General features: G+C 37.5%; 1 protein-coding gene across 3 annotated transcripts; it reads left to right on the top strand.

Moving 5' to 3' along the window:
- Positions 1-4,599: 4,599 nt before the first annotated feature.
- On the top strand, positions 4,600-20,414 carry LOC127454732 (carnitine O-palmitoyltransferase 1, liver isoform-like). 3 transcript variants are annotated; one of them, XM_051722113.1, is made up of 19 exons: positions 4,600-4,692; positions 5,618-5,779; positions 5,939-6,081; positions 7,606-7,777; positions 7,943-8,047; positions 8,464-8,601; positions 10,350-10,427; positions 11,784-11,891; positions 12,731-12,815; positions 14,371-14,566; positions 14,846-15,034; positions 15,276-15,381; positions 15,478-15,594; positions 15,721-15,885; positions 16,506-16,637; positions 17,557-17,709; positions 17,825-17,938; positions 18,079-18,171; positions 18,295-20,414. In XM_051722113.1, exons 2-19 carry the CDS (start codon positions 5,639-5,641, stop codon positions 18,379-18,381), a joined length of 2,322 nt encoding a protein of 773 aa, XP_051578073.1. In that variant the 5' UTR covers positions 4,600-4,692; positions 5,618-5,638; the 3' UTR covers positions 18,382-20,414. The 3 variants fall into 3 exon arrangements, with proteins under 3 accessions (XP_051578073.1, XP_051578065.1, XP_051578082.1); XM_051722105.1 differs by lacking the exon at positions 4,600-4,692 and adding an exon at positions 4,862-4,991; XM_051722122.1 differs by lacking the exons at positions 4,600-4,692; positions 5,618-5,779; positions 5,939-6,081; positions 7,606-7,777 and adding an exon at positions 8,188-8,225 and having other exon boundaries at positions 7,960-8,047.
- The last annotated feature ends 5,078 nt before the right edge of the window (positions 20,415-25,492 follow it).

Consider the following 25,492-nt stretch of genomic DNA (forward strand, 5'->3'; position numbering starts at 1 on the left):
AAAACAAATAAATAAAATTACATATATTCTGTATATATATTCCATACATTTATATAGTGCTTTTCTAGGTACTCAAAGCGCTTTACATAGTATAGGTGGAATCTTCTCTACCACCACCAGTGTACAGCATCCACATAAAGTGATGTAGCTAATTCAGGGATGGGGATTATTAGGAGACCATGATAGATAAGGGCCAATGGAGAGAATTTAGCCAGGACATCAGGGTACATCCTACTCTTTGAGAACTGACCTGGGATTTTTAATGACCACAGAGAGTCAGGACCTCAGTTTAACGTCTCATCCGAATGATGGTGGCTTTTTACAGTATAGTGTCCCCATCACTATGCTGGGGTATTAGGACCCACATGGACCGCAGGATGAGCACAACGTGTAAATGACTTGTGTTTGTGGCATAAATATTTTCCAGAAATAAAACGATATACACTGTTCCTATTTTTTTTTTTGTGCTCACACTTTTGGCACGAATTTCTCACTGAAAAGTGTTTTGCAAGTGCAAGGGGGAAGGCGGGTCTACCTGCTTCTAGTCACCAATCAAATGAGGTTTTCCTTGACCAGTTTACTCTGACCTGATTGGTTTAAAAACGTGACAGACAGTTTCTTCTTCGTAAGACTCAGTGTCGTTCTTCTGGGTATCTCTCCTCTCTTAAATATTAAACTGAAATATTAATACAAACACATATACCTTTTATTGTGAGAGTAAAGTTGAGCTGACAAATTTATTGATATAATTATGATTCTCAATCTGGTGTTCAAATGTTTCTTCCTTGTTGCTGTTCATTATTTTAATTATATTTACTTTTAATTATCATTGGCAAGGCATTTTGATGAATAGATGGAATTAGCTGGTATCATAGAACTCATGCTAGAGAACAAATTAATAAAGTAAACCATATAAAATGAAACTCTCTGAACAGATAGATAAATAGAGTTTACTCATATCTTTTTCTTTTCTAGAATTAGTTCTGATACCAGGAATTTCCATCCATCCATCCACCCATTTGCCTTGCCAATGATAATTAATTGTAAATATAATTAAATCGTCTATGTATTAATATTTCAGTTTAATATTTAAGAGAGGAGAGATACCCAGAGGAACGACGCTGAGCCTTAAAAGCCGCCTTTTCACTGTCTCATTCGCATACGACTGTCGTATTTCTTCCCCTAGTGACAGTCGTTATGAACTGTCATTTTGCTCGCAATGGATTTTGTTCATTGAAGGAGAAGCTACCTAAGGTTTACCTCAGAATTACATTACTGTGTGTGATTTTGTTGAGCAGATGAATGAATTCAATAAAATTCAGGATTAATATTCACTCACTATTTATTATTAATAGTATTATTATTATTTTTTCTCCCCTTTTCTCCCCAATTTGGCATGCCCAATTCCCAATGTACTCCAAGTCCTTGTGGTGGCGTAGTGACTCGCCTCAATCCGACGAATCTCAGTTGCCTCCGCGTCTGAGGCCGTCAATCCACACATCTATCATGTGGTTTGTTGAGCGCGTTACCGTGGAGACGTAGAGCGTGTGTGGAGGCTTCACGCTATTCTCCTCGGCATCCACGCACAACTCACCCCACGCCCCAATGAGCGCGAGAACCACATTATAGTGACCACGAGGAGGTTACCCCATGTGACTCTACCCACCCTAGCAACCGGGCCAATTTGGTTGCTTAGGAGCCCTGGCTGGAGTCACTCAGCACACCCTGGATTCGAACTCACGACTCCAGGGGTGGTAGTCGGCGTCTTGCATTAATAGTATTATTTATCATTATTACTGTTTTTATAGTTAATATTATGATAATTAACAGCAACAGCATCATAATTCAGCAAATATGAATCAGAAATTCATAGATGTGATTTTAAATATGTAGGTCTTGAGTGTGCAGAAATAAATGACACCTGTAGGCTACACATTTAATCACACGTTTACAGTAATCCCAAAATCATTTCTGACATTATGAATTGGCCAAAAGAAAAGTAGCAGGCGTTTAGAAAAAAGTTTAGGACAAAATCTATTGATATTTCTCACTGATAGTTTTGCATGAATACATCACTTCCGGTCGGGCGGTCGAATACGGTCTAGTCGCACGAGTTGAAATATGAGGTGTGTTCAACTTCATGCAACGCTGCACAGACCGATCGGCGCTAGACTTGAAGCAGTGCATGTCGGTTAGAAATTTTGTCCGACTTGAACCGGCGCCACCGCCGCGTCACCGTTACATATGCCATCGAAGTACCGCGAGAGCGATTCGAGGGCAGCCGACTGCTGCAGCTGCACGAGCTCTGATGACGACACAACTCATTCACGACTGGAATGTCTCACAACGTGACAACAGTTACACGTGTTTCATGGGCTGCATTTGCAATTGCATAATCCACATACTACTTTTAATACTGCTACGTAAGTCTATGGCAGAAATAAGAGACGTGTGGTAGTATGCCATTACCATGGTGTTTATTCTGACACCTCCTGTTCGGCGAAAACTCTCACAACTCCGTGATTTTATAACAGTGCATCATGTTTATATCATGCAATATTATGTTTGTCATAGTAATATCATGTTTATTCATAAAAAATTAAATGATTAAAAATACTGACTCCTTTATTGATATTAAAATAATACAGGCTTTTAGTGGACTTTCTTTTTAAACACACAGCAGACAATGAATTAAGCAGCACATAACCTTTTCAAATGAACAATATTTATGGTTACTTTATGTAAAATTCAAACATCTGTCTATCTGAATTCCACTTCATCTGCAATAACGAAAGCAAACATTGCGTGATCTGTGACTGATGGCGGTTCAGAAGAGGACGAGAAGCGCAAGTGACCGGCTCAAAACGGATCCAAAAATGTCGCATACGGAGACGGTCGGAACAACACGCAGCACCCATGTGACGCTCCATAAAAAAATACAAAATAAAAAATAAATAAAAAAAATAAAAAAAATAAAATAAAAAAATTAAAAAAAAAGACTCTCCATTGGAAATGAATTACATCCGGTCTATTGTCTGTAGTGAAAAAGCGGAAGAAGCTGTCACGTTTTTAAACCAATCAGGTCAGAGTAAACTGGTCAAGGAAAACCTCATTTGATCGCGCTTGCAAAACTCTTTTCAGTGAGAAATTTGTGCCAAAAGTGTGAGCGCAACAAAAGAGAAAACGGAAAAGTGTATATTGGATTATTTCTGGAAAATATTTATGCCACAAACACAAGTCATTTACACGTTTGCAGTAGTTTATTTTACAAATACAGACTGGTTCTACGCGGTGAATCCGTTTTGCTCTTCATGACACCCTTTCTTTGCTTGCATATCGCTGATTACAGGTTTGCAATGTTTTTGGCCGTTTAGACAAAAAAAAAACTGTGCCAAAAGTGTAAGCGTGAAAAATACAGAATACAGACCACATTTACTTTGTGTTAATATGAAATTGCAAATTCACAACACATTAATTATACTTAAGACGCTTGCAACTTGATTTGCTCCTTTACGAAATGTTCTGCGCGCATGCGATTAATTTTTAGGCTTGCAACTTGATTTGTGCCTTTACGAAACGTTCTGCGTGCATGCGATTTATTTTTAAGCTTGCAACTTGATTTGCGCCTTTACGAAACGTTCTGCGCACATGCGATACATTTTTAGGCTTGCAACTTGATTTGCGCCTTTCCGAAACGTTCTGCGCGCATGCGATTTATTTTTACGCTTGCAACTTGATTTGCGCCTTTACGAAACGTTCTGCGCGCATGCGATTTATTTTTACGCTTGCAACTTGATTTGCGCCTTTACGAAACGTTCTGCGCGCATGCGATTTATTTTTACGCTTGCAACTTGATTTGCGCCTTTACGAAACGTTCTGCGCACATGCGATACATTTTTAGGCTTGCAACTTGATTTGCGCCTTTCCGAAACGTTCTGCGCGCATGCGATTTATTTTTACGCTTGCAACTTGATTTGCGCCTCTACGAAACGTTCTGCGCGCATGCGATTTATTTTTACGCTTGCAACTTGATTTGCGCCTCTACGAAACGTTCTTACCAGGAAAGCTCTGCGCATTTAGGCACAATTTTACCTTAATAGTGAGATTTACTTGGGTAGAATGAGAGCGTGAGACAGAGCCTGAAAGTGTGTCTCACGCCAAATACGTGAGAGTTGCCAACTGTTGGGTAAATATCATATTCACACATGTAAATGTCAAAAACGTAAGCCCTCCTTTAATTTAATTCTCTGTGATTTTGTGAAAATATTTCAGAGTTTCAAAAACTTTAAAATACCAAATAGAAAGACTGAAGCTCTATCTTCATCTATGTCTAGTTGTCTTGTTTAATGTCTTTATTCAGTATCCCACCCCGCCTTGTTCCTTGTCCTTGCTTCTTTTTGTTTGTTTTGTTTTTGCTTATGTATATCCTTTTTGTGTTCATTCTGGTAGCTGTGTCTTACGTGATAAATGTCCCATGTCTTCTTGTGATGTATAATTGCAATAAAAAATAATAAAATAAAATAAAACAGTGTGTGAACCTCGCATGCGACTCTCGCGAGACTTTATGTAACCGGGATTCACTTCCTCGTTGGCCACATGGTTAAACATGTGACGTTTTATGTAGCCTAGGATTTGTTACTTCTGCATCCCTTCCAACATTTCATTAAAAACAGCTCTACCTGGATGATGAAGGTCACAGCCTAATTTTAACATTAAACACCCAAGGTGTCTGCTGCTAATATGACATTGGAAAATGTGCACAATGTCAGAATTCAATACTATATTTTAACTAATAATTTTAGGCGCTAAGTCATACATGGTCAATAAAGAGTGGGCGGGCAGTCCTTGTAGGCGTGTTTGTGTTAAAGTTGAAGTGAGTCGAAAAAGACAATCCAGGGAAACAAAACGACACTATTCTGTACCTGGATTTCTCGTGTAATTTAATCAGTGTAATTCAATGAAGAGGTCTTTCCTGGAGAACTGATTTATATGTAAGAAGACGGCAGTCGGACATAAATAAATACGGCATGATGGACGTAAATAACAGTCCTCCGGGTTTGCCTTACCCACGCTATAAGCAAATAGACACCTGTAGATAACAAATCTATATCGAATTGATCAGATCTAGATTTGTATTCAGCAGTACTCGATTCAAATATGTTGCTGTTCATATACGTGTATACTGTTGCCGCACGTGATGTGAAATATGGAGGGAATGTGGCCACATTATCGGATCTGTAGCCACCGTTATGCAACTAGAGGAGAGCTGCAGCTTTTGTGTACAGAAACTAGATAATTGTTAAAATAACCGAAATTTCTTCACAAATATGTAATAAGCCTGCATGACTGGAATTTGAGCTTGGTATGGTGTAAAATAGTCTTCATCCATGTTGTGTTCAGAGATATCCATTGCTTCATAATTCCTAAAGTTAATATGTAAATAGTCCTTTTATTAGGTGCTTGTTCCAATGTAACAGCTGGTAAAATGGTACATAGCAATCATTTAGCTCACGAGTAAGCTTTCAGTGAATTACAGGACATTAATAATATAATAATATTGGTAGCTTTTTTCAATCATCTCTTGTATTCTCTACTGAAGAGTATTATTCTATTACAGAATTGTTAGTGGTGACCAAGTATGGCAGAAGCTCATCAGGCTGTGGCCTTCCAGTTCACCGTCACCCCTGATGGCATTAACCTACATCTCAGTCATGAAGCTCTTCGGCAGGTCTACCTGTCTGGTCTTCACTCCTGGAAGAAGAGATTTGTCCGGTTTAAGGTACTGAGATTGTGTCTCCTACATTTTTTTATTAAAAAAAAAAATAAAAATATTTTAAGTATTCGCTAGGATTTTCAACATGATTTGTAGATATAAACAAGTATATCGTTATTATAAACAGGTCTTAGATAATAAGATTGTTTTTCACTGTGCCCACAGAATGGAGTTTTGAATGGGGTTTACCCAGGCAGCGCACCCGGGTTCATGCTGGTGTTGGCGGGGTACATGGGAAGAGCTCATTACTTAAAAGTGGATCCTTCCTTAGGCCTGCTTGTCAAACTTGGCAAACATGTCCCAATCAGGTATGTCTGTATAATAAAACATTGTTACACCATAACAAATAGTGTTAGCTTAATGACAAATAACGAAATATGCTGCCCAGTTCAACCTCACATCATGTTGTTTTTATAATAGTGTACCGGTATATACAGTGGCAAGAAAAAATATGTGAACCCTTTGGAATTACCTGCATTTCAATTTGTCTTTAAATCTGGTTTGATCTTCATTTAAGTTACTGTAATGAACTAACACAATCTGTTTTAACTAATAACACTAACATATTGTATTGTTCTTGTACATATTGAATACATCATTCAAACATTCACAGTATAGGTTGGAAAAAGTATGTCAACCCCTAGGCTAATGACATCAACAAAAGCTAATTAGAGTCTGGAGTTGTGAATTAGAGCTACTTTGACTTATAAAAAGCACTCAAACATTTTGAGTTTACTATTCACAAAAAGCATTTGCTGACGTGGACCATGCCTCACAAAAGAGATCTCAGAAGACCTTTGATCAAGAATTATTGCTTTGCATAAAGCTGGAAAGGGTTACAAATTTATACTGAAGAGCTTAGATATTCATCTGTCCACAGTTAGACAAATTGTCTGTAAATGGAGATGATTTAGTACTGTAGCTACTCTCACTAGAAGTGGCCATCTAGCCAAGATGACTCAAAGGGCATAACGCAGAATGCTCAGTGAGTTAAAAAGAACCCGAGAGTGACAGCTAAAGACTTGCAGGAATCACTGGAACTGGTTAACATATCTGTTCATGAGTCCACAAAAACTTAAACAGGCATTGTGACCAGGGCAGGACACCACGAAAGAAGCTGCTGCTTTCCAACAAAAACAATGTTCTGGCCTGAAGTTTGTAAAAGACCACCTTGACACTCCACAACACTGCTGGGAAAATGTTTTGTGGACCGATGAAACTAAACTTGAATTGTTTGGGAAGAGCATGCAGCACTACGTATGGCATAAAAAGGGCACCGAACACCAACATAAACATCAAAGTAAATCCAGAATGGCTTCAAAAAAAGAAAATACGCCTTTTGAAGTGGCTCATTCAGATCCCAGACCTTAACCCAATAAAGATGCTGTGGAATGACCTCAAGAGAGCCATTCACACCAGACATCCTAAGAATATGGCTGAGCTGAAGCAGTTCTGTAAGGAAGAATGGTCCAAAAATTCCTTCTGAATGTTGTGCAGGTCTAATCCACAGCTACCTGAAATGCTTGGTTTAGGTTATTGCTGCCAAAGGAGGATCGACCAGTTATTAAATCCATGGATTCACTTACTTTTTCCACAGCACTATGAATTTTTAATGGGATGTGTTCAATAAAGACATGAAAGATTATAATTGTTTGTGTTGTTAGCCTAAGCACATTGTGTTTGTTTGTACTTGTGACTTTGGTTAAGATGAGATTGCATCTTATGATCAATTAATGCAAAAATCAGCTAATTCCAAAGGGTTCACATACTTTTCTTGTCACTGTATTGTATTCATTGTCGGTAATGCTCCTCTGTTCTACTTGTTTCTGCAGTAGGTACATGTCTCCGCAAAATCAGATGTTAGTTGGGGGTATCGTGGTGGGCACGGGTCTGTGGATTGCCATCATATTCACCATGAGGAATGTCTTGAAGGGCCTGCTGTCCTGGCATGGCTGGATGGATGGCCCCCGTGGCAAAATAACCTGGAAACTTCAACTGTGGCTTGTGTGTATGCCATTCAGGATAACTGGAAGAATTACAATTTGTTTAAGAAATAGTTCACCTGAAAATAGAAATTCTGTCGTTCTAAACATCACTTATCTGTTGTTGTTGGTTTTGAACTCTGTCATTTGTTCTTGTTTCTAATCACAAAGTTTTCTGGTCTTGCAGATCCTAGTGAAGATTTTTTCTGGCATGCAAACACCAATGCTAAACAGCTTCCAGACCTCACTCCCTCACTTACCTGTCCCATCTGTAAAGGACACACTGAGAAGAGTAAGTTATCACAATCTTTAAAATATTTTCAATTTAATAGGAAAGTGTTTTCAGATTTTATTTGGTGTCAGATTGGTAAGCCAGGAATAGCTAGATTTCGTTTAGAATTTTCAATGTGCATTCTGGTCACTTGTTTTCAGAGTTAACTTGCTCAGCTGATTATCTACTGATGTTGGAGGTAGGTTGCACAGCGTGAATGAAGTGAGCTAACATACTAAAATATGCACACTGTTCAGAATGGTTCTGAAGAAATTAAACTATCTTAGTTTTTATTTGAATCTGTCAAGCGTCAGTTGCTGGAGTTCATAACCAACATGATATTGCTTGAACTTTAGTTATCACTGATTTCTTTCATAACACCGAAAAGTTAATTTTTAGCTGTGCTGTTTTGTTTTCTTAAACTTTTTGACCTGTAGTATCTTGAATCCGTTCAGCCACTGCTGAATGATGAGGAATACCAAAGAATGGAGAGTCTTGCACTAGACTTTCAGAAGAACCTTGGACCAAAACTTCAGTGGTACCTCAAACTGAAGTCTTGGTGGGCCACCAATTATGTAAGTATAAAACATTTCTCAACTCCTCAGAAGTGACCTCACAATTAAGAACTGTAGCAGCAGTGGTTTCAATTCTTGCATATACAGTTGTGCTCAAAGGTTTGCATACCCTGAATGTTTGGCATTGATTTTGAAAATATGACTGATCGTGCAAAAAAACAAAAAACTGCCTTTTATTTAAGGATAGTGATCATATGAAGCCATTTATTATCACATAGTTGTCCGGCTCCTTTTTAAATCATAATGGTAACAGAAATCACCCAAATGGCCCTGATCAAAAGTTTACATACCCTTTAATGTTTGGCCTTGTTACAGACACACAAGGTGACACACACAGGTTTAAATGGCAATTAAAGGTTAATTTCCCACACCTGTGGCTTTTTAAATTGCAATTAGTGTCTGTGTATAAATAGTCAATGAGTTCCTTAGCTCTCACGTGGATGCACTGAGCAGGCTAGATACTGAGCCATGGGGAGCAGAAAAGAACTGTCAAAAGACCTGTGTAACAAGGTAACGGAACTTTATAAAGATGGAAAAGGATATAAAAATATATCCAAAGCTTTGAAAATGCCAGTCAGTACTGTTCAATCATTTATTAAGAAGTGGAAAATTCAGGGATCTCTTGATACCAAGCCAAGGTCAGGTAGACCAAGAAAGATTTCAGCCACATCTGCCAGAAGAATTGTTTGGGATACAAAGAAAAACCCACAGGTAACCTCAGGAGAAATACAGGCTGCTCTGGAAAAAGACGGTGTGATTGTTTCAAGGAGCACAATACGACGATACTTGAACAAAAATGAGCTGCATGGTCGAGTTGCCAGAAAGAAGCCTTTACTGCACCAATGCCACAAAAAAGCCCGGTTACAATATGCCCGACAACATCTTGACACGCCTCACAGCTTCTGGCACACTGTAATTTGGAGTGACGAGACCAAAATGGAGCTTTATGGTCACAACCATAAGCGCTGTGTTTGGAGAGGGGTCAACAAGGCCTATAGTGAAAAGAATACCATCCCCACTGTGAAGCATGGTGGTGGCTCACTGACGTTTTGGGGATGTATGAGCTCTAAAGGCATGGGGAATCTTGTGAAAATTGATGGCAAGATGAATGCAGCATGTTATCAGAAAATACTGGCAGACAATTTGCATTCTTCTGCACGAAAGCTGTGCATGGGGCGCTCTTGGACTTTCCAGCACGACAATGACCCTAAGCACAAGGCCAAGTTGACCCTCCAGTGGTTACAGCAGAAAAAGGTGAAGGTTCTGGAGTGGCCATCACAGTCTCCTGACCTTAATATCATCGAGCCACTCTGGGGAGATCTCAAACGTGCGGTTCATGCAAGATGACCAAAGACTTTGCATGACATGGAGGCATTTTGCCAAGACGAATGGGCAGCTATACCACCTGCAAGAATTTGGGGCCTCATAGACAACTATTACAAAAGACTGCACACTGTCATTGATGCTAAAGGGGGCAATACACAGTATTAAGAACTAAGGGTATGCAGACTTTTGAACAGGTCATTTCATTTTTTTCTTTGTTGCCATGTTTTGTTTTATGATTGTGCCATTCTGTTATAACCTACAGCTGAATATGAATCCCATAAGAAATAAAAGAAATGTGTTTTGCCTGCTCACTCATGTTTTCTTTAAAAATGGTACATATATTACCAATTCTCCAAGGGTATGCAAACTTTTGAGCACAACTGTATATGTGGTACTACATTTCTCTTTTATATGTGTTTCAGGTAAGTGACTGGTGGGAAGAATATATCTACTTGAGAGGTCGTGGGCCAATCATGGTGAACAGCAACTACTATGCGATGGTAAATAATGCTTGTCACAAATGCAGTGTTAATTTTTACACTTTCTTAGTTTTTGCACGAAAATGTCCTTTAACATTATTTGAAGAAAAAACATTTTCTTAATTTAAACATGTATCAAACATATAAAAGATACATACAAAATAGACTACTGTACAACTGTCCTTGTTGTGAGTACCTGAGCTCCTGAAATAATAACTAAATATACTGAAGTTTTAACTGCTCTTTAGAAGTTAGCTTCTGAGTTCTTAATGCTTTAGAGACTGTTATTAATTTTCTGTGTTTAGCCAGTTTAGAAAATTGCTTTGTGTGTAGTGTGTTTTTTATGGAAACAGCGTGTTACACAACGGAAGTTAGCTATATTATGACTAGCGCGTAATTTAGTTCAAGTTCATCTGTTAATTTGCTTCATTGTCTGTGCAGATGTAAGTTGTAACATTACAAATATGTTGTGGATGTAGTGATTAATCTTATGTATGAATAGGATGCGTTTGAGTGAGGTAATTAACCGTATTAAAGCGGTTAATTTTTCCAGTGTTCAGCGCGTTTAACTCATGCAGCTCGAGCGGGGAAATCCCCAGCATACTGAATTATTTGATTAGATCAAACCATATCTAATATCTTCTAATATAAACAGATGTTTCTCTAGATGTCTTCTATTTGTATCTTGAACTGTTAATACTTTGCAGTATTATTTTTTTTTCTTGTCCTATTTTCATCAACATTATGCTTTAAAGCTAAAGTATGTCATTTCTGCGCTACCGAACGGAATTGCAAAATTAAACAGTGCTTTTAAAACAGATTTACGAATATGCCCCTCGTCTGCTGTTGTTCAAACCTTCAGATAGTCCCTCCCCAAACTCACGCCATTGGTTGAGTAACCTTGTTGGGGTGGGTCTAAGTGGGTCGCTCTAAACAAACAAGGAAATTTATAGTGACACAGAGTCTACAGTTTCGAGTAAATTAACCTATAAATGGCTTACTTGTTGTCTCTGCATATTAAGATGGGATAGAAGAAAGTATTTTAACTAAAAAAAGTTACATAAAAATGTTTAATTATTGTTATGATGCATCTTTTTTGTCTCCTTATTTGTTATCGTTGACAAAATCAAAAAACCATCAAAGAATGTTTTCGTCAGTGATTTCGTTGGCCAGATTAACTCTGCACGGATGCCATAAACAAAGTGCAGTAATTGTATAGTACCTAGATCTATCTAAACGGATAGACAAATTGTGTTGGTCAGATTAGATGAATTTGTAATATACAGAGAGAATTTTAGGATTTGTTTGTTGCCATGTTTTGTTTCATTCATGCACTCTTTGTATCTTAAACCTCTGGCTTCTGTTTCCTCTCAACAGGACTTTCTATATGTCTTCCCTACACATCTGCAAGCAGCGAGAGCTGGTAACTCCATTCATGCCATCATGCTGTACAGGAGGAAGCTGGACCGGGCTCAAATTAAGCCTGTGAGACAAACTACCATATTTATTTACATCATCTTGACTTCAGAAAAATATGTGCTGCAGATATATTGCATTATGTCCTTGTAAACAGTTAGATTAGTAAGCTTGATTACCATTTTGACTTTGTAAAGAAAAACTATAGTTATAGTTTTATCATGGCTATAACACCAGTGAGCAGGCCCAAGCAGAATCTGTTCATAGAACTCATTGGAACACCCGGCATTCATGAAGTACGCCTCTTGCTTGTTTGTTTATTAAATATTTTATAGAATTTGAACACATTTCATCATGTTTAAATCCATTCTACAGCATTCCGCAGCAAAATGCAGAAAAGGGTCTGCAGATTCCATCTGGGCCTGCCAAGCCGCTTTTCCACTATTGGGCCAAACGGTTCTTGTTGAAAAACTGTTCCGTGCTGATCCGGGCCAGTTGGCGCGGTTACAGTTTCTTTTTCCACTGTGGTGCTTGAATGTTCGTAACAAATACGTCTTCTGCACTGGCCGTGTGTCATCATTTGATTTTGATTAGCTGAGTATTAGGCATGTTATTGCATAGTGCCATTGTAATTTTTATTGGTATTTTGTTCTCATGCACACTAAGACTTTGCAATAACAAGCTGGTGACACTTGGGTGTGCTGATTAAAATTCATTTACTGTATTTATTTATTTATTTATTTTTTTCTGACCAGGATTCCCAAAACTCTTGTTTTGCCCTATTGATTGCATAGTTCTCTCTCGGGTCCACCCAGCTGTGATTTGTGGCCTCTCATGTCCTGTAGGATTTGTTTACTGCCAGGTCCTCCCTCCATCATTAATTTGACTTCTTCCTATCTGCTTCACAGCTTATGCTTCAAAACACCATCCCCATGTGCTCGTCCCAGTATGAGCGCATGTTCAACACCAGTCGCATCCCAGGTGTAGAATCAGGTACTGAACACTGACACTTTCTAATGCACCAGATATAGTAGTGCCCTACTCGCAATAATTGGGTTGTAGGGAAAAGTTAAGAACTTACAGTCCTGCATTACATTGTGTGTACAATTTGAAGGCTGCAGCTGTAAAGAAGATAGGGATTGCTTATGGAAATAGTCCATACTCAAACGGCCTGGATTAGTAGATTCGGAAGTACACTGTTGCAAAATTGATTATGTGACAGATGGAATGTGTTATATTTTTAGCCAGACTTTTTTCATCTTGACTAAAATTTAAGCCCCTTTATTTCAGGCACTATTTTAAACCATATAACACTCTTTGAGAAATGCATTAACCAATAGGAAATGACACCTCAGAGAGATCCCCCTTCAGCTTTATGCATAAGTTTTACAAACACTCTGGATGTGTAATTCAGGTTCATTAATTTATGTCAATTAAGTGTTGTTAATTGTATTTGTCAATGAAAATTATGTTGGACACGAGATGCAGGTCTTGATCTAATCCACCCTACCCCTATTCCCCTACTGCACGCAGTGTGCTATATCCCATTCCCTGTGCAGCTTTAGATAGATGACCATTCAGTTCCCCCCTTTATTATTTGCAGATTTGTTTCACATTTTTGTTTTGGATTTGTTTTTACCTTTTACCAATTTTTTTAAAATTATTATTATTTTTTTTTTTATTTGTTTTATATTTACATTTTTAATATTTAACATCATTTACCATTTGCGTGACTGCTTAACTTAAAGGAATAGATGACCCAAAAATAAAAATTCTCATCATTTACTCACGCTCATGCCATCCCAGATTCATATGACTTACTTTCTTCTGCAGAATGCAACTGAAGATTTTTAGAAGAATCTTTCAGCTCTTTAGGTTCATACAGTGCAAGTGAATGGTGACCAGACCTTTTGAAGGTCCAAAAATCACAAAGGCAGCATAAAAGTAATCCATTGTAGTCCAGTGGTTAAATCCATGTCTTTAGAAGTGATATGATAGTTGTGGGTGACAAACAGATCAATATTTAAATCCTGTTTTACGAACAACCTCCACTTCACATTCTTCTTTTGTTTTTGGCCATTCACATTCTTAATGCATATCGCCACCTACTGGGCAGGGAGGAGAATTTATAGTAAAAAAAAGAACTTAAATATTTATTTGTTTCTCAACCACACCTATCACATCTCTCCTGAAGAAATCAGTTTATTCACTGGAGTTGTATTGATTACTTTTATGCTGCCTATATGTGCTTTTTGGAGCTTCAACGTTTTGCACCCATTCACTTGAATTTTACTGACCTACAGAGCTGAAATATTCTTCTAAAAATATTCGTTTGTGTTCAGTAGAAGAAAGAAAGTCTTACACATCTGAGATGGCTTGAGGGTGAGTAAATGATATTAGAATTTTCATTTTTGGGTGAACTAACCCTTTAATGCTACTCAGAATTAAAAAAAAATAATAATAATTATATATTATTGCTAAATATAATTAAATAGCATTTTTATGTACAGTAGATGCAGTCTTTCTCTGTCTCCCTTTGTGAATTTAGACACTGTTCAGCATATGTCTGACAGCAGGCATATTGTGGTGTATCACCGGGGCCGTTACTTTAAAGTTTGGTTGTTCTGTGATGGGCGGTTGCTGTTACCACGGGAGATAGAGCAGCAGATAGAGAGGATTCTGGCCGACACATCAGAGCCACAGCCCGGGGAGAAAACCCTTGCTGCCCTCACTGCGGGGGACAGGTATTCACAACACACACCAAACAGCAGGAGTCGCTACTGTTTTACTGTCTAGTCACTTGTAACCGCCCCAAAGTTTCATTGGGATATCAGTCAGGTTTTGGAAAGGGGTACTTTATAACAAATGTCTCTTTTTTTTTTTTTTTTTTTTTTTTTTTTTTTTTTTTTTTTTTTTTTTTTTTCTCTCTTTTCTTTTAAGCTATTATTTTAGATCCTCAAGCTGTGTTACAGTTTGTTTGATTCAGCCAGTGAAATCTTATTGTTTGTATGTGACTGTCTCAGAGTGCCTTGGGCTTGTGCCCGTAATGCCTACCTCAGACATGGCAGGAACAAAGTGTCTCTGGATGCTGTGGAGAAGGCTGCTTTCTTCGTTACTCTGGATGACACAGAGCAGCGCTATGATCCAGAGAATCCTGTGGAGTCCCTGGACCGCTACGCTAAATCCCTGCTTCACGGGAAGTGTTATGACAGGTGAGGAAGAAATAATTATGTCCTCCTCCTTTAATGCACCTTTTAAGAGAGTTTTTGAGAGTCTCTAAGAACTTTTCCTGTAGTTTCATTGATAAAACATGTATTGGGTTGCACATATAGTTGGGTCCAGAAACTTTGTCTATTTTCAGGATTAAATTAGATTTAGATTTTGAAATTTTCAATGTGGTCTCGGACTTTTCCACCCCACTATATGTAACTTTAAATGCACATTTTCCCTTAGGTGGTTTGATAAGTCCTTCAACCTGATTGTCTTCAAGAATGGAACAATGGGCCTTAATGCAGAACATAGTTGGTCTGACGCGCCTATCATTGGCCACCTTTGGGAGGTACAATTGTTAATGAAGTGTTCCTACTTATGCTCATTTAATCATAATTTTGATATCTCCTACTAATGTAAACCTTGATTACATTTTTTATAAAAGCATGTGCTCTCAATGGACCCTGTTAAGCTGGGCTACACTGCAGATGGCCACTGTAAAGGAGAACTTCACCCCAATCTCCCTGGACCTCAAAGACTGCAGTGGAGCATCCCTCCTGAGGTCAGTCACACAGAGTGTGTGTATAAGGCACTTCACCTTTAAAGTGCTGATATAGGCCCAGCGTTATACCAATGGGTATGAATGAGCAAAGAATATTTTGACATTCTGCTTTGTATTTCATGGCAGTGCCAGACTATGATTGCCAACTCTCTGTCTGTGGCTGAGGCTTTGGCTGGAGATGTGGACTCCCACATCATCCCCTTCAATGACTTTGGAAAGGGACTGATCAAGAAGTGCAAGACAAGTCCAGATGCCTTCATTCAGCTAGCACTGCAGCTGGCCCACTTTAGGGTGAGCTCTGCTACTGAAATCAATGGACACCAGGGGCCGTATGTATAAAGCTGTCTAGAGTAAAATATTAGTCTTAAGTATGCCACAATTGTAAGAATGATGTCATTTGTCTCTTATTTTGATACAAGTTGAAATCTAAATATCACTTAAATTATAAAAATCAATGATGAAAATAATAGATAATTTATTTATGATTAGTTGGATATCTTCGCTCTGGCACGGAGGTCATCCGTCAGTGGTGGCGTTTACAGTTGTGAAAATGTTTCTATGGGGAAAAAAACTGTTTGAAAAATGGTACAGAGCTGCATCTGAAGAAAGGCACAACCCAAGCACTCCATATTAAATGTTTTATAGAAGGTCATGGTTCACTTTATAAACTCAAAGTCATGCAAGTTTTCATATGCAATTTATATTGCAACATTTTGTTTGCACACAGTGCATAGTGTACACTTTTACATTAAGATTTTTTGCAGCCTTCAATTTGTACATTGTTTGGAGGAGAACATTTGGGAAGATGTGGAATAATGTTTTAAAATACGGGCCCTAGTTGTGCCTCCATTGAAAATGTGAATAGTGATATAAATTGTTTTTTTTTATTTTATTTTTTTATTATTGTACAGGACAAAGGAAAGTTCTGCTTGACTTACGAGGCATCCATGACACGTTTATTCAGAGAAGGTCGTACAGAAACAGTGCGGTCCTGTACTGTGGAATCCTGTGCATTTGTCCGTGCCATGGTCAACAACGACACGGTACCATGCTGAATATACCCTTAAAGGAATAGTTCACCCAAAAATGAAAATTCTCTCATTTTTCACTTACCCTGATGCCATCCCAGATGTGTATGACTGTCTTTCTTCAGCAGAATACAAATAAAGATTTTTAGAAGAAGATAGAGCTCTGTCAGGTCCATACAATGGAATTACACAATTGGCAGCATTTTGACAGTCCAAAGGCTGCATAAAATAATCCACACGACTCCAGTCGATCAATGAATGTCTTCTGAAGCAAATCGATATGTTTGTGTAAAAAATACATAAATAATTAAAACGTTATTAACTTCAAAAATCGCTTCCTGCCAGTAGCTGACGCGAAGCGTGACGTAAGCACGTCGGCGAGTTCACACGAGAATTCGGAAGTGGCACTTATTTACAACAGAAAAACGAATGTCACGCGAGAGTTCAGCCATTTCAAACCGCGTCAGAGCCCTAGATGGAAGCACCGAGTTAAAGTTAAAAACATTTTAATTATTGACTTGTTTCTTACATAAACCTATCGATTCGCTTCAGAAGACATTCATTGATCGACTGGAGTCATGTGGATTACTTTTATGCTGCCTAAATAAGACTTTTGGACCATCAAAGTGCTGGCACCTGTGTACTTCCATTATAAGGACCTGTTAGAGCTCTATCTTTAAAAAAAAGTCATTTGTGTTTTGCTGAAGAAAGACAGTCATACACATCTGGGATGGCATCAGGGTAAGTGAATAAGATGTAGGGTTTTGCGCTGATATACCACACACATTTAGTGAATTCCCCCCATCGTGTTTAATTTGCATGGATTTTATAGCTACAGTTACAGCCTTTTTGCTGTTTAAGTCTTAATGGTCACTGTTTTGCTGTTGGCATTCTTGAAAATGGCTCTTCTGTTACTTTTCTCACTTTTTTGTAGAGAGAACAGAAACTTAATTTACTTAGGCAGGCTGCTGAGAAACATCAGCAGATGTACAGACTGGCAATGACTGGCAAAGGCATTGACCGCCATCTCTTTTGCCTCTACGTTGTATCTAAATACCTTGGGCAGGACTCCCCTTTCCTCCAGGAGGTGTGTTTTGGGATTAATATAACCTGAAAAAGGACTTTAATTGACATTTCTGCAGTTGAAGATGGGCTTTTGTCTTTGAATAAAATTCATTTGAATGCAAGTCCTGTCCCTGCAGGTGCTGTCAGAGCCTTGGAAACTGTCCACCAGTCAGACTCCTCTACAGCAGCTTGAGCTGTTTGACTTGGTTCGACACCCAGAGTATGTAACTAGTGGAGGGGGGTTTGGACCGGTATGTCTTTCATTCACATGAACACGGTCAATGTTTACATTTAATTCCTTGTACAAAGATACTATAATCTTAAAAAGTTGGATTTGGTAATCTTAGAGTGAATGATACTTGAAAATAATCACCATCCTCTGTCATGGCAGGTTGCAGATGATGGTTATGGTGTAGCGTATGTGATTGTCGGGGAAAACCTTATAAATTTCCATATCTCGTCCAAGCATTCCAGTCCAGAGACTGTGAGTATACAACTAGAGATCTGTTGAACAATACATAATTTACCTGTGAATTATCAGTGACAGTGCTGTTTTGAACAATTGGGTTGTTTTTCTCTGTCTTTAATCTTTTTTTTTTTTCTTCAGGACTCTCATCGCTTCGGAAACCATATCAGACAAGCAATGTTTGATATGCTGGATCTGTTTCGGCTTGACACAGGAGCCCCAAAGTGATTCAGTTGGTGAAAAGTTAATACTTTTAATTCTAATTTCACCTTAATTATATATCATGACTGTTGAGAGAAGCTTGAAATGTGTTGTTTTTGGCTTTTGCCTAACCCTTTTGCTTGTGTTGTCTTGTTTGTTTGCATGTGTGTGTGAGATGCAGCAAATGAAGTAGAGAAGTAGGGAGGGAGTGTGAGTTTCTTTGGGGAATCTCATTCTGTGTTGTATATACAGTACTGTGCAAAAGTCTTAGGCACAAAAGATGTTTCACAAAAGCATTTGTCTTAAGATGGTTATTTATATCTGCTACTTTAGTGTGTCAATAGGAAACACATTTTATACTCCCAAACATTACTTCTGCAAATAGAAAAGATTAGAATAGAAGAACAGGGAGCCCTGCTACAGATGGCATTGCCCCCACAAAGCCCCCCACTGAACATCGGATCTGTCTGGGATTACATGAAGAGACAGAAGTAATTGAGACAGCCTAAATAAATAAAAGAACTGTGTCGAATTCTCCAAGAAGCTTGGTACATCCTATCTGCCAACAACCAAGAAAAACTGTGTCCAGGTGTACCTAGGAGAATTGGTGCTGTTGAAGGCAAAGGTGGTCACACCAAATATTGATTTAGCTCTTTTTCTGTTTACTGGACTTTGTATGATGTTAATTGATAAATGAAAACTATTTATGTCATTATATTTGTAAGAAATCCTCACTTTGATTTTCACAAGTGCCTAAAACTTTTGCACAGTACTGTATATATGCTGGTGCCTTAACATGTGCCTTAATTGAACATTTCAATGCAGTTCATTTAAAATGAAACATTCAGCCATTTATAAAAGCATTTCATTAGCAAGACAAGCTTTCACTTTTAACACAAAATTTCAATAGACGAAAAATTCACTTTGCAAGGAGAGTTGTAATTGGCTTGGCTTCTGCAATCACGGATAAAATGTTGACCTCAAAATTTAAGCAAAACACAGCTCATTTGCTCCATTTATACTTTTATGCTTTCGCTTTGCATTCTAATATTTGCCATTGGTTAAATTCATCATAAAAGGAGTAGTTCACTCCAAACTGAAAATGTTGTCATTTACTTACCCTCATGTTATTTCAAACACATGTAATTTTTCTTTTTCCAGTGGAGCACAAAATGAACTGTTACAGTAGGTATAATGTTTGCCTCAGTCAGCATTTGTGTAGGAAAAGATGCAATTAAAGTGAATGACTGAGGCTAACGTTCTGCCTAACATCTCCTTTTGTGTTCCACAGAGCAAAGAAAGTCATACACTTTGAAACAACATGAGGGTGAGTTAATGATGACAGAATTTCCATTTTTGGGTGAACTATCCCTTTAAGTGACAAAGGAAAAGATGATACAGATTATCATGTTTCTGACCGACAAAATATGCCAAGTGTGTTCTCATTTATGACAGATTTTGCTCCTTTTTTGTAGTTTTTAGAAGTTGGTATTGTTATTTATGCAGCAGTGAAAGGTCATTTGAAATGTTTAGGATTTATAACCTCAAAAAGACATGGAATGTTAATGCTCATAAGAGGCTTTATCATGTTTTTAATTTGATTTAATGTTTTTTCCATTCATTTTATCTTATGTTCCGCTTTTGAGTGATAAATATTTCTTGTTTGATTTTAGTTCCAGGATAAGTGTGCATGTATTTATTTTATACTTTATTTAAATATGTTTGAGTGTCAGTTACTGTCAACACAAAGGCCATGTATGTTTTCTGATTCAGAAATTCAGAATGAGCATTAAGCAATATACATAAAAACATATTAAACAGACTGTCAAATTATTTTCTGTTCTTTTCTTTTTCTTTGCTGACATTATTTCAGTAGACAAACCTACTGACCCAATATCAACATAAGATTAACTTGATATCAACAACTAATAGGTATTCATTAGATGGAACTTTAAAAGTGTTCTAAAACTAGTCATTCATTGGTTTATTTTTAAAGTAAAAAAAAAAATGCATAGCTTTATAAAATAAATAAATTGAATAAAAATTGCTTGAGGATCGTTTATTTTGATGTGTTCATATAATGTAACTCTGAGGTAATCAAAAGTATATTCTGGGCGGGGGAATGGCCACTTCCTCTAGTCCCACAGGCTAAAAAGGTTTTTACCATCATATACTTGTCCATTCCTTTTATCTTGCCACTACAATCCCACACCTGGCAAATAGATGCTTCTTTGCACTTCTCCCTTTTAATGCAACAGGTGCGACAAGGTCCTGAATAAGAAGTTGGAAAGAGAGCATGTGTTCTATTATGTCAGTTTAAATTTAAATCCACAGTAAATGTTAAAGGAATAGTTCACCCAAAAATTAAAATTCTCTCATGATTTGCTTATCTTTAAGCCATCCCAGATGTGAATGACTTCCCTCCTTCAGCAGAACCAAATTGAAGATTTTTATAAGCACATTTCAGCTCTTTTTGTCCATACAATGCAAGTAAACACTCAAGGGTAGGGTTGCACCAGCTGTGCGTAAGTTCTCACGTAAGTTGGGACGTAAAGTTCACACTAAGGGCTTAGTAAATACTAGTTATTTTGTAACTAAGTCAGTGCTTAATTTGGTTGCATCACCTGTTCTTAAGGCAAGACTTAACTAGTAGGTCATAAGTGCTCCGTAAAGTAATGCGTAGTCACATAATATGACGTTTACCTGTATTTATCCAATAAACAGCCTTCAAACTTATACACAGAAGTGTTAAAAAGCTGTGAACTTCTATTTGATCTTGTTACGGTTGATGTTCAAACCTTGTTTGCTCACGTAACTGTCAGCTGTAATAAATTATATCCCCATTTAAATACATTATGTGATAAAAGTAGATTTAATAAATAGTATATTTGCCCTGTGTAAATAACAATAAATAGGAACTGTATCTAAAAAAAATAAGGTGATAATTAAATACTAATACAACAGGCTGGAAAAATAGACATTTATTCATTTTAATATTTTATATATTTCGTATATGTTGAAACTTGACACCGGGCAATGCATCCTGAAAATGGCACCGTTAGATCGGTTTCATGCTGAAGAGCTGTTTAAAAGTACATTTTGTTTTCTCTCTAGTAAATGTAAACAAGTGTAAATGCCAACACCATCATATGTCAAAAGGACTGATGCCTGTCAGCCAAAACATGAACTCATTGATATCATTAAATAAGTCTGCTTTTTATTCCATCCGTTACTCCTGGTCAGAGTCTTCCATATATATATTTAGTTTATACGTAGGTTTACGTCCTACCTAAGTTTAATGATGCAACGCTCAAATATTTAATAGTGCGTAATTGTGACTTAGTGCCCATTAACTTACGCACAGCTGGTGCAACCGGCCTCAGTTGATTAATTAATGTCTTCTGAAGTAAACCGATAGGTTAGTGTAAGAAACAAATCGATAATTAAAACGTTTTTAACTTTAAATCGTTGCTTCCGGCCAGCGCTGTATTGCTGTTTGTAATGACCTAACTCTCGCATGATGTTTGTTCATCTGTTGTATAGAAAGCGCATACTGCCGACTTCTCGCGTGAACGTGCCATTGTGCTTACGTCACATGACAGCAACGTGATGTGTCGACTGCTGGCAGGAAGCAAATTTTTAAAGTTAATAAAGTTTTAATTATCGATGTATTTTTTACACAAACCTATCGATTTGCTTCTGACGACATTAATTGATCAACTGGAGTCGTGTGGATTACTTTTATGCTGCCTTAACAGCCAGCAGCCCGATGGCACCTGTTTACTTGCATTTGATGGACAAACAGAGCTGAAATGTGCTTATAAAAATCTTCACTTCGGTTCTGCTGAAGAAAGAAAGTCACACACATCTGGGATGGATTAAGTAAATCATGAGAGGGTTTTCATTTTTGGGTGAACTAAACCTTTAATCTGCAGTTCTACACATGGCAGCTGATCCCTTGAAACAATATATATCTAGGCCTGGGTGGCTAATCAATGTCATTATATTCAATATTAAATTGAATGTTTGGATATTGTTATACAGTATTTGATATAAAATATGGTTCATAACTGTAAAGCAGCAGTCCATCATGGGGTAAAAACAGGGAAAGTGGGACACTTTCTGATCATCTTTCATTGCTGTTGTTTGTAGAATATGATCCAAACGGCTAAATCAGTGTCAACCTATTTATGTTTAGGCACAAGAATATATACATAAATATAGCTGCAAGCAGCAATTACGGGGCCAAGCACACCAACGGCATGTACGGAAGTGTCACTGTGCATCAGTGATTATGACTTTAAGAAAAGCAGCATAAAAAAACATGGGTATAATTGCTAAAATTAAAATACTATTAATTATAACTTTTGACCAATAGGTGGCACAATCACAAAATTTACATGCTGAGGTCAGGGTGTGGTCATTATGACACATGAAGTTTCATGAAAATATGGCAAAGCTTTGCAGAGATATATCCTCAGATGCTTTTTGGCGACTTGCCATCAAATTTGTTGGTGTGCTATTCAAGAACCATTTAGTCTATCAAAAGGCTTTTCATAGCTTTTTGTCGTGAGTGTCCCTAAATGATAAACAACAAATTTTGTATAAATTGGAGTTATGGCCTAGGAGGAGTTCAAAAAAGTAGGCTTTCAATTAAATTAAAAATGGCCGACAGGAAGTATGGCTGACCATCACAATTAGGTATCACTGTACTCGGTATGACCCAAGGAATCTAAAGAGAGCAGTCACAGGACAACAGGCCAAATTAATCAAAAGTTATAAGCAATTTTACACATTTTGTTAGAACTTTTCGTAACAGTCCACCAATGCATTTGTAAAATACAGCATTTTACGACAAAATTCAAAATGGCCGAGATAGGAAAATTATCATTTGACTCATTATGCCCCAAAGAATCTAAAGAGACCAGTCTCATGATTTTAGGCCAAACTATTCAGAAGTTGTAAGCAAAAATATTCATTTTTCATATCTCCTGACCACTAGGTCACGAAACGCTGCAGGTACCCTCAAGTCATGATGGCTATTACATATACCAAGTTGCGTGTCAATACGCCAAAGCATTGTGAAGATACAGCCTTTTTTCTCATAAAGATACTTTTCATTGTTTTTCATGTATATTGCAAAGTCTGAATGTAAAGATACTATTTTTGACCATTCCACTATTTAAGACCAAACATACAGCTAGGCTTGTAAAATGTAAAGTTGCATGCTCATAGCCCCAGCATGTATAACTAGTCTAATTATTTGGTCCAAAATTCACCCACTCTAATAGTGCTAAGTATTAAAGCTTTATGTCTTTGACAAGGCCCGATTCTGTGTCCACAAATGTTTACTGGGATGTGTATCTATTATATTTTAATTTCTCCAATTAACTTGAGAAGATTCCACAGATCACATGAAGAACTTGCTATCAATAGTGTATAAGGTGGGATTCTCTGGGCTAATTCACCACAAGAGTCTGTAGACTGGGCATCTTGTGGATTCCACACTTGAGCGTGCTTCAACAAAAGAGGGATAACAAATGTATTGCCCTGAGCCATGTAAGGTGAGGTTTAGTACCTATACAATAGAAGAATCATGTTTAGGTCAATTTAAAATCTTAAGAGTGTAAATCAATACTTCTTTTCCACTATTTTGGACATTACATGTCAACATGGATAATTATTCCAAAGAAAACTCACCTTCAGCTGAGCATACTCTTATAGCAGGTGCTGGTCAGGTTTGGCCAGAGTTTTACATTTAAAGGTATCTGTAATTTGTTATCTCCAACAGACCAAAAGCAATTGTATTTATTTTGAGTAGCCTTACAAAGTAGGCTCATTTGTCCCACCATTTGTCAGTTCTCTGGGGGTGCAAAATCAGTCTTTTTTTTTTTTTTTCCAGTTTCAGCAGATTAATTGTCATTAATAAAACAGCATTAAAAATAAACAATGCTTACAGTACCACATCATATGATCCTCAGGTGAAAAGGAATTGTGGAATAGTTAAATGAGCAACATTCCCATGAGAGCTGCAGTAGCATCTGGTTTGCTCCTATCAACTCTTGACAGAACGGTCCACACAACAGTGGCAAGAAAAAGTATATGTACCCTTTGGAATTAGCTGGTTTTCTGCTTTAATTGGTCATAAAATATGATCATCTTCATCAAAGTCACAAGTATAGACAAACACAATGTGATTAAGCTAACAACACACAAACTATTATAATATTTTTTACTGAACACATCTCGTTAAACATTCACAGTGCTGTGGAAAAAGCAAGTGAACCCTTGAATTTAAAAACTGGTAGTTCCTCTTTTGGCAGCAATAACCTCAACCAATCATTCCCGGTAGCTGTGGATTAGACCTGCACAACGTTCAGAAGGAATTTTGGACCATTCTTCCTTACAGAACTGCTTCAGCTCAGCCATATTCTTAAGATGTTGGATTTTCTTTTTTTGAAGCTGTTTAATATTTTTGGTATAGTAGACTCATGAATAGAGATGTTAACCAGGTCCAGTGATTCCTGCAAGTCTTTAGCTGTCACTCTCGGGTTCTTTTTAACTCACTGAGCACTCTGCGGTGTGCCCTTTGAGTCATCTTGGCTGGACGTCCACTTCTAGTGAGAGTAGCTACAGTACTAAATCATCTCCATTTATAGACAATTTGTCTAACTGTGGACAGATGAATATCTAAGCTCTTTGAGATAACTTTTTAACCCTTTCTAGCGTTATGCAAAGCAACAATTCTTGATCGTAGATTTTCGGGGACATCTTTTTTGCAATGCATGGTCCACATAAGCAAATGTTTGAGTGCTTTTTTAAAAGTAAAAGTTGCTCTAACCAACACCTCCAATCTCTTTTCATTAATTGGTTGCCAGGTTTTCCAGCTCCTGACTTTAATTAGCTTTTGTTGACGTCATTAGCCTAGGGATTCACATACTTTTTCCAACCTACACTGTAAATGTTTGAATGATGTATTCAATATGTACAAGAACAATACAATAATTTGTGTGTTATTAGTTAAAACAGATTGTGTTTGTTCATTATTGGAACTTAGATGAAGATCAAACCAGATTTTAAAACACATTTATACATAAATGCAGGTAAATCCAAAGGATTCACATACTTTTTCTTGCCA

This window comes from Myxocyprinus asiaticus, chromosome 2 (genome assembly GCF_019703515.2).
Source record: "Myxocyprinus asiaticus isolate MX2 ecotype Aquarium Trade chromosome 2, UBuf_Myxa_2, whole genome shotgun sequence".
Taxonomy (NCBI): domain Eukaryota; kingdom Metazoa; phylum Chordata; class Actinopteri; order Cypriniformes; family Catostomidae; genus Myxocyprinus; species Myxocyprinus asiaticus.

What these genes read in the sequence shown, in the direction of transcription:
- LOC127454732 (XM_051722113.1), top strand. Translation starts at nt 5,639, where the DNA reads ATGGCAGAAGCTCATCAGGCTGTGGCCTTCCAGTTCACCGTCACCCCT. An exon ending in GGAAACTTCAACTGTGGCTT is followed by an intron (nt 7,778 to 7,942) that starts GTGTGTATGCCA and finishes CTGGTCTTGCAG; the next exon opens with ATCCTAGTGAAGATTTTTTC. An exon ending in ACAGCAACTACTATGCGATG is followed by an intron (nt 10,428 to 11,783) that starts GTAAATAATGCT and finishes TCCTCTCAACAG; the next exon opens with GACTTTCTATATGTCTTCCC.